This window comes from Suricata suricatta, chromosome 9 (assembly GCF_006229205.1).
Source record: "Suricata suricatta isolate VVHF042 chromosome 9, meerkat_22Aug2017_6uvM2_HiC, whole genome shotgun sequence".
Classification (NCBI taxonomy): domain Eukaryota; kingdom Metazoa; phylum Chordata; class Mammalia; order Carnivora; family Herpestidae; genus Suricata; species Suricata suricatta.
This window is the reverse complement of record NC_043708.1, coordinates 29,545,196-29,555,069: the sequence shown is the minus strand read 5'-3', so window position 1 is coordinate 29,555,069 and position 9,874 is coordinate 29,545,196. Positions and strand designations below refer to the sequence as shown.

Genomic DNA, 9,874 nt, shown 5'->3' with positions numbered 1-9,874 from the left:
ACGGCGGCGGCGGCGGCGGCGGCGGCGCCGGGTGGGGATGGGGTCGCAGACGCTGCAGATCCTCCGGCAGGGGGTGTGGGCCGCGCTCAGCGGGGGCTGGTACTACGACCCGCACCAGGCCACCTTCGTGAACGCGCTGCACCTCTACCTGTGGCTCTTTCTGCTCGGCCTGCCCTTCACCCTCTACATGGTGAGTGTGGGGGCGGGGAGGAGGGTGGCCCCCCTTCCCGCCACCCCTGGTCGCCGGCCGGGCAGCGCTGGCGTTCCAGAGCCCGGCGGGTGCCCGCGCCTCCCGGGCTCCGCGCCGGGGGTCGCGCCTTCTCCGCCCCCTCGGGCCCGCTGCCCGGCTGGCTGTAATGCTCCCCTTCCCCCACGCAGTCCCCACTCTCTTTAGGGTGTCCCCCACGTCGATGACAGGAGGGACGGAGCCGAGCGGCAGCCCCCACCTGGCGCCCCCGTGTGCCCCACCCTTTTCCGGGGAAGTAGGAGCCTCCCGGGCCCCTTCGCCGGGGGTCCTGAACCTGTCGCCCCTCCAGCCCGTTGCACCCGGGGAGGACAGCCCGAAGGGGGGCCCCCTGCCCTCGGCGTTTCGTGGCAGGCGCCGGGCACTCTGCCCCTGAGGGACGCCGCATGCATCCTTGGCACGCCTGCTCGTTTGCGCCCCGTTCCGCGGGCACCCCGGGCACTCCCTTCTCCCGGGGCGCCGCTCCGTGCTCCCCCTCGCCTCGAAGCGGCGTGCGGGGCCCGCGGCGCGGGGGAGGAGCGCGCCGCTCCGTTGGGAAGGCAATTGCGGGGCGGCCGGGCTCCGGCTCGCGAATAGGCTGGTGGTTGGAAACCTGGCTCCTGACCTTCCTGCCTCCAAAAATCACTGTTTTTGCTTACCACTGGTTCTTTTCTGTGCAGCCCTGTGGTCAGTGGCTGCCGCGCTTCCAGGCCAGCTTTGGGGGGAGGGAGCGGGGCAGATACGGGGAATCTGGCTGGCATTTCAGATTTGTTTGGATTGGTTCAAGGCCGTTCACGGATAGGAAAAAGGAAGCACTGCCTGTTGCTGAATTCAGTGCGATCCGCTTCTCCGAATCAGCTAGATTTTTACGCTGTCTTTTCGCTGAAAGTTGTACGCACTTTTTTTTTTTAAAACCACATTAGGTTAGGGTGGGGCATAAGGGAAACTCCTGTGAAGGGAGATGATACTTGAATTTTTTTTAAAGCTTCAGTTACAAAGTAAGCGGAAGGGAAGAAAGGATAACTTTTTGTTTTAGAAGACTTCCTTTTAAATGTATTTCTGTTAACTTTGTGTTTATGGAGCTAGAGTAAAGGCGCTGGATCAGAAAATCTGGGAGCACGCCTAAGAAGTGCTGTAGTGAGAGAAACATGATCTCGTTTCCTAAGTGCAGCTCCTTTTCACTGATTGGCAGAAAAGTGCTACTTGGGGGAAGATGTGCGAAATTTTACATTCCCAAGCAGATTGTAGTTTTACATCAAAATTGTTTTGAAGGGACTTACTGCTGGAGATAAAAAAAAAACATTAAAAAATGCTGATGGCTTTTTATTATTAATTTTTTTAGGGGACTTGTTCAGTCTTGCCCCATTCTGAAAATTTTTCATGAAGGGTTTTAATTTTCAATTAATTCTGCCCTAGGGGGTTCTATTTGCACTGCTCCACCTTCCAGGAATATGACATCATTAACGAACAGGTTAATTACTTTGGGTGTAAGAATCCTCAGGCTGTCACAGAGTTTTCATGGCAGATTTCTCTTATTTCCAAGAGAACTGTCAATTTAAAACTGAAACTGGTACTTCAGATGTAAGGATTAGTTGCTGTGTTGCCGTGTAAGGTTTCCATGTAAGCACGTGAACTGTGTTGGTGGCTGAGTCGCTTTGTGTAATCAGCAAACATTACTAAAGGAAGTTTGCACAAAGAGAAAGCAATACATTGAGTCTACGGTTTCATTTTGGGAGTTTATTCAGTTAAATTCAATTCACAAATATTTGAGTGTGTACTTCGTACAGGGCAGTTTCCTGGATTCTAGGAAAATTGCTCCTCTGACTTTCTTGTCTCAGTTAATGGGAATTCTGTTCTTCCTCATCTTTTAAAACCTCTCCTTGATTTGTCTTTCTCTCTTTTCACTTCCAGTTCATCAGATTTTGTGAGTTCTGTTTTCAAAACCTAACTAAAATCCAGCTGGTCCTCATGGTCATTTGCTTGGTTCAAGCCACCATTTTTGGCTCCTCTGAATTATTGCAGGATTCTAATGAGGTTCACTGCTTCTATAGTCTCTAATCGTGTTACAGGAATCCAAGTGATTCTTTAAAACATAAATCAGATCATGGCACTCTTCTCTCAGAGCTTGCCCTCCTGTGTGTCTCTATTATGCTCCATCTCTTTGCCTTTGACAAACAACTATGTTCCTGCCTCAGGGCTTTTGCACTTGCTCTTCTTCCTTGCTGTCTGGATGACTCCTCAGGATATCTGTGTGACTTGCTCCATCTATTCAGATTTCAGTCATATGTGAGGCTCTTCCCCTGAAAACCAATGTAACATAGCAGCCTAGCTCCTACGGTATTTTCTAGCTCTCCTTTTTCTCCTCTATTTAATATTTATTATTAGTTGATATATATTAGTATCTCTATATCTTTAATGTTTATTTATATATTTTTGAGAGAAAGAGGACGTATGTGAGCAGGGAAGGGGCAGAGAGGGAGAAAGAATCCCAAGCAGGCTCCTCGCTGTTAGCACAGAGCCCAAGATGGGGCAGGATCTCAGGATGAGGAGATTGTGACCTGAAGCGAAATCAAGAGTCGGCCGCTTAACCAGCTGAGCCACCCAGGCACCCCTATGACAGTATTTCTTTATATCTCTTTGGCATATATGGTCTGAGGAGGGCGGAGACTGTTTTGTTCACTGCTTTGTTGTCAAGACCCAGGTCAGTGCAAGGCAGAGAATAACCACTCACATGTTGAATGATTAGAAATGGACAAGACACAGTGTCTGCCTTCAGTGAACTTAAAGTCTAGTTTGGGGATAATGAACAGTTTACAAACATCAGAAGTGCTGTGAAAAGGTTAAGTACAGAGGTACCCTGGGTTTATAGTTAGGGGATTGATTCTTGTCTAGGGGCAGTCAGCAAAGAGGATTTGCCAGCATTTGAAGAAACATTACAAGTTGTATAGATTGAGATAGATGGAAGGATATACTTGAAGCAAAATCCAGCATTCCATGTAAAAATAAAATCTCTAACAGGCGCCTGGTGCCTCAGTCAGTTAGGCGTCCGACTTCGGCTCAAGTCAAGATCTCACAGTTCATGGGTTCGAGCCCCATGTCCAGCTCTGTGCTGACAGCTTGGAGCCTGGAGCCTGCTTCCAATTCTGTGTCTCCCTTTCTCTCTGCCCCTCCCCCATGTGTGCTCAGTCTCTCTCTCTCTCTCAACAATAAATAAACATTAAAAAAAATTAGGGGCACCTGAGTGGCTCAGTCGGTTAAGCATCGGCTTTGACTCATGTCATGATCTGGCTGTTCGTGGGTTTGAGCCCCGCATTGGGCTCTGCTGACAGCTAGCTCAGAGCCTGGAGCCTGCTTTGGATTCTGTGTCTCCCTCTCTCTCTGACCCTCCCCTGCTTTTGCTGTCTCTGTCTCTCAAAAATAAATAAAAAACATTAAAAAAAAAAAGAAAAAATCTGTTATAGATTATTATATGTATGTTGTTCCAATGATAACTATAAACAATAGTGACTATTAAGTGTATAGGTTCTTTATACCAAACACTGTGTTCTCATTTCACTGATGAGGGCACTTGTGGGTAGTCGTGGATGACCTGTTTTGTGACCTTAGGCAATTACAGAGCTAGATTTATACAGGGCTTTTGTAGCCATTGTGTAGATAGCTTTTTTTTTTTTTTTTTTTTTTTAATTGAAGGCCCAAAGTCTCTGAAGAGGTAGTAAGTTAAGTAGAGTCTTAGGGCTTTTTGTATAGGAGTAAAAACACTTTTGCTATTAGGAGCTTTTGTGGATGCTTTGAAAGGTAAGATTCATAGCTTCTGCAGTTACAAAACTTTTCAGTAGTGAAAATGAAGAAGTAATTTTTTCCTTCTTTCACTGCTTTCTGTTCCTCATAAGGTACTCACCCCATTTTATCTTTTATACATTTGACCCTTGAACAAATGGGGGTTAAGGGCACCAACCTCTACTCAGTGGAAAATCTATGTATATCTTTTGACTTCCCCCAGCCTTGCCTGCTAAGAGCCTGCTGTTGGCCCTAAGCCTTATTGGTTATATCAACAGTCAAGTAACATATTTTATAAGCTATATGTTTTGTATACTGTGTTACAATAAAGTAAGCTAGAGGAAAAAATGTTAAGAAAACCATGAGAAAATATTTACAGTACTGTGCTGTATTTATCAAGAAAAGTGTGCATATTAGTGGCCTCCTGTACTTCAAACCCGTGTTGTTCAAGGGTCAGCTGTAATCATTTTTGCACATGACATGTGACAGATGGTGAGTGTTGTAGTCATGAGCTTTGTGACATTTCTGTGTGGTGGAAAGCAGATTGGAACTGGTGTTATCTTGATTTGTGAGTTAAAAAAATTGTTTTTAATGTTTATTTATTTTTGAGACAGAGAGAGACAGAGTGTGAACAAGGGAGGGGCAGAGAGAGAGGGAGACACAGAACCCGAAGCAGGCTCCAGGCTCTGAGATGTCAGCACAGAACCCGATGCAGGGCTCCAACCCATGAACTGCGAGATCGTGGCCTGTGCTGAAGTTGGACACTTAACCAACTGAGCCATCCAGGTGCCCCATGATTTGTGAATTTTGGCTCTTATTGATTATGCATCCTTTGGGCGAGACTCTACCTTTCTGGCCCTTGATTTATTCACTTGTGAGACATTTTGTGTGTATTTTGTAAGGAAATATTTAGGAAGTAAAAAATTACTCACCTTCAGAGTGGCCTTCAGTAAATGTCATTTGAAAGAATGGCTAATTAGAACAGTGTTTCCTCTATAGTGTTGTATGCCTGGAGGAGATTAGATAACTTTCAGTTAGTCAGACAATTATCTTATTGCTCAACATATTGTTTCCTTCTGTAAAGAGTTATATGTGATGAACTATAAACATTAAAATCTATTTACACAGGTGCTTCTCAGGCTCCAGTTGACATCAGACTCACTCGAGCATGTGCATGGACTTGTGGTCATTCTGATACATAAGATCTGGGTGTGGCCCATTTGTTTGTATTTTATAGACATCCAGGTCAATTTAAAGAACTTGATCAATATGCCCCTAAGTCCCATCCCCTGACCTACATCCAGCTGCCTACTCATCATAACTTTTTGGCTGTCTTACAGGCATCTCGAAGGTATTGTGTCTAAATTGTTCTTGATTCCCTCTAAACCTTCCCCACACCACGGGGACCACATCAGGACCAAGACTGTTTTCTTACTCTGTCAACCTTGAGAATAGCACCATCATGTGCGCACGTGTTCACACGGTCTCCCTCCCCCTTGCCTTATGAGCCCGTCTTACCAACTCACTTGTCAGTGTAACTCTGCCCTTCCTTTCCACTTCCGACTTGGCCTGGTGTTCTGTTGGGTTTTGTCTGCACTACTACTATAGCTTCTGTTCTTACTCTTTTACAATGCCTTCTCTACCAAGGAAAAGACTGTCAGTCTCCCTTGCTAATGTCCTTCAATGATTTTCTTTTACATTTAGAATAAAATCCAACATTCTTACTAAGCCGTCACTGAAACCAGCCCCACTTTTGTCTGCAGTTAGTCACACTGGCCTTTCTGTTACCTCAGCCTACGGGGCATGTTCCTCCTTCTGGGCCTTTGCACATGCTGGGACTCCTGAAGGGATACTCTTCCCGCCTGCTCTTTGCAAAGCCGGCTGTTGCTTGGTCAGTAGGGCTGGGCTTTAATATCTCAGAGAGGGCTGACCTGCTAACCATAAGCAGGTTCTCTCCCTTTCGAACATCATTCATCCTGTAACTTCTTTCATAATTCTGTTCATAAGCACATACATTTATCTTTGTTTACTTATTTGCTGTCTCTCATTCCCCTCCATCCATGCCTTGTAAGTTCTCTGAGGGCTGGAGTTGTATGATTTATTTGTCATTGTATATCCTGTCTGTTCCCATGTTTGGTGCGTAATAAGCTTTGAATAAGTACTTGTTGAAGGAATTTTTTATAATATATGTGAACCTTCTTTAGACTTATCAGCATAACTGATAGAATGTAGGGGGATGGGGAATTACTGTGGGAGCCTGTATTATATGGTGGAGTTACAGCTTCCGTGGGGGTTAGGTTCAGTGTCCGTGTGCATGGCAAAAATCAAATACAGAATTATTGAAAAAGTAAATGCAAAATGACTGTTGAAAAACCCTTAAATCATTCAAATTGTAGCATATATAGTTTTTTTTGTATATGCAACTTCACAAATATATATACACATATGATATATAGTAATATATACTTTACAAATCTGTGGAGAGATTGTATTCAGAAACTAAAATATTCATAACAAATTTATGAAGGTTTCAATTTTTTCTTCTAGGTTATTTTATTGTATCTTCTATAGCTGATGTTTATCATCTACAGAATGATAAGTTTTTATTAGGGATTTCTAGGAGGCCTTCATGTCATTTTCTTCAGCAAAGATTTTTTAAAAAAATTTTTTATGGTTTTTATTTATTTTTGAGAGACAGAGACAGTGCGAGCAGGAGAGGGTCAGAGAGAGAGGGAGACACAGAATCTGAAGCAGGCTCCAGGCTCTGAGCTAGCTGTCAGCAGAGTCCTACGCGGGGCTCAAACCCACAAATGTGAGATCATGACCTGAGCTGAAGCCGACTGAGCCACCCAGGCGCCCCTTCAGCAAAGATTTAAAAATATTTTAGGGGCACTTGGGTGGCTGGCTCAGTAACTTGAGTATTGGACTTTAGCTCAGGTCGGGATCTCCCAGGTCGGTTTGAGCCCCACTTGAGGCTTCGCCCTGACAGCAGGGAGCCTGCTTCAGATTCTTTGTCTTCCTCTTCCCCTCCCCAACCCCCAGCAGGCCCTTGCTCTCCTTTCTCTCTTAAAACTAAACATAAAAAAATATTTTAAAGATCAGTGTTAACAAGATTTTGGTATGATAATTAATACTGAAATTTTCATAATTTATAATTTATGTTTCCTAAAAAGTTTAATTAGAGAAGTTTTTGTATTATAAGTTAGCAATTAAGCATTATTTATTATTATTTTCTGTGTCTTTTAGGAACAGTTTGATGAATACTGGGTGGTCTGTTTTGATCTATATACTGTGTGTGTTCATATCAGTATTTTCAGTAGTTCATATCAAGGTGTATGTAATTGCTTCCATAATTGGTTATGACATAGGTAATAACTCTTACCTCTTTATTATGTCATTGTCCAAAGATGGTTTACAAATGAAGCTCCCAAAAAGGCATCCATATTTGTCAACTTGCAGAAATGCTTGTGAATTTACAGAAATGGCAATTGGTTGCTAAGATGTTTTTGTGTCTATTGTTAAGGGTTGTTTTCTGCCATTGGAGAAATTACTCCAAGTTGTAAAATCATTTGGCAATTGAAAAAGTAGGAAGGTTTCTTCTATTTCTTTTCCTGCTTTCAAATGCATAGATTTAACCAGGTAGTTTGCCTTTGCTAGCTGACTTTATTGAAAGTTAAATTTTTCCAACATTTTATTAGACTTTTCAGACATATAAAAATGTTGGGACAATTATACCCACCATCTGGCTTCTATAATTTATTAAATTATATGTATCTATGTATCCCTCTATCTATTAAGACCTTTATTTTATCTCACTTTTTATTTTAAAGAGAGAACACAAGTGGGGGAGAGGGACAGAGGGACAGAGGGACAGAGAATTATTAAGACCTTTTTTATTTTAAAGGGAGATGCTTGCGAAGTAACTTGCAGACATCAGAATAGATCACCGTGAGAACATTTCTGCTCGCGTACCATCAGCTAGAGTTATAATAGGCACAGATCCTAAGTGAACCATTGGCTGAGTTTTGAATGTTGATACACACACACACACACCTGTGTAGTGCAACACCATCATTTGTTGAACATTAATGTCACCCCAGGAACTTCTGCTTCCCCTTCCCGGTCAGCCCTCCCACCCTTAAGCTCCTCTTTTCCCGTGGTAGATTAGTTTATCTTGTTCTTGAACTTCATTTACATGGAGTCATGTAGCATATTCTTTGTGTCAGCCTTTCTCAGCATAATGTTTTTGAGATTTGTCCATATTGTATATATATCAGTAACTTGTCTCCCCTCCCTTTTTTTTTTAAAGTTTGTTATTTTTGAGAGAGAGGGGGAGGGAGAGAATTTCAAGCAGTCTCTGCACTGACACAGCGCAGAGCCTGACACGGGGCTTGAACTCACAAACCTGACCTGGGTAGGATGTTTGACTGAGCCACTGAGGTGCCCCATTAACTTGTTCCTTTTTATTGATGAGCATTATTCCTTTGTATGAATATGTTAAAGTTTGTTCATTTTTATCTAGTCTCCTGTAATAAGGACCTCTTTTGGTTTTATGTAAAAGGTGTCACTCCACCGCGAGGGGACGTACGTTTTATTAGGACTCAGAAGATACTGGAAAACTTCATTAAATACCAAAATACATTTTCTCTCCCCAAATAAGAACATGTTTTAATTTAAAGTACATTAAGGAGGGGCGCCTGGGTGGCTTAGTTGGTTAAGCGTCTAACTTCAGCTCAGGTCATGATCTCGCAGCTCCTGAGTTCGAGCCCCACGTCGGGCTGTGTGCTGACAGCTCAGAGCCTGGAGCCTGCTTCAGAGTCTGTGTCTCCCTCTCTCTCTGCCCTTCCCCTGCTCGCTCGCTCGCTCTCTCTCTCTCTCAAACATAAATAAAAGATTAATAAAATAAAATACATTAATAATAATTGCATACTTTATCCTCTTAGTTCAGTTTTTTGTAGTTGTAGTCCTGTTTTTGCTTAGTATTTAGATTTTCTCTGTGAATTCAATAGAATCTTTAATTATGTATATAGATATTTTTGCTAAATTCAAAGTTATAGATGAGTAAAAAGAGGAAAGTAAAAACCTCTTGTAATCCCATTCACCCAGTCAGATGAACATTTTAGTAACCAGAGTGTATTTGGAGCTTATAAATATGTATTATGCTACTTTCTTTAAAAAAAAAAAAAGTGGGCTCATAAAATTTGTACTGTTTTGAAGCCTTCTATTTTTGTTTGACTATAAATTGTGAATGTTTCCGTGTAGGGAAAGAAAAGTAACAGTTTTAATAGCTCTGTAGCAGGTTATAGGATAGATGTGTTACAGTGTATCTAACCACTTCTCTGCTTTTATGTAGGTTGTATTCTTTAGCTACTTAGAAAACACTAGGGTGAATATTTTTGCAGTTAAATTTTTGTACTAGTCTTTTGTATAAATTCCTAGAAGTAGACTTGTTGAATCAAGGGATATGCATATTTGTGTTTGATAATCATTCAGTTTATGTGTGACTCCTTATATTGAGAGAGAACATGACCGAGAGTATGATGGATAATAAATGTTGCAAGGTTCCTGAAGGCGAGATGACTGTGTGGTGTAAAGAGCACAGGCAGTAAGAGGCCGTCCTGGGAAAGGAGGGATGTGGGGAGCAGACGTGATGAGGAGTTGGTGGTCAGAGTTGAGGGAGAGCTGTTTTTATTTTGATGATCTTCTTGAAGTGCGGAGTGTTTTCTTTGGGACTGAGGGCAGAGGTTCGGAGGGTGTTCAAGGTTTAAGGAGGATTTCCAGAAGGCGAGATGCTGTCCTAAGTTTTAGAGAGAGGGGAAGTGGACTGATTAGCAAAGGATGGCCGTGTTGCTGGGCAGTTTTGAGGATGCCTTT

The 9,874-nt window shown here is 42.8% G+C and overlaps 1 protein-coding gene across 9 annotated transcripts in view; it reads left to right on the top strand.

Moving 5' to 3' along the window:
• The first annotated feature begins 37 nt into the window (after window positions 1–37).
• Window positions 38–9,874, top strand: part of PCNX1 (pecanex 1) — a 169,240-nt gene continuing 159,403 nt past the window's right edge. For all 9 annotated transcript variants that reach the window (XM_029952862.1, XM_029952861.1, XM_029952860.1 and 6 more), the window contains exon 1: window positions 38–190. In XM_029952862.1, the coding sequence (XP_029808722.1) occupies window positions 38–190 (153 nt within the window). The remainder of the gene's footprint in view (window positions 191–9,874) is intronic.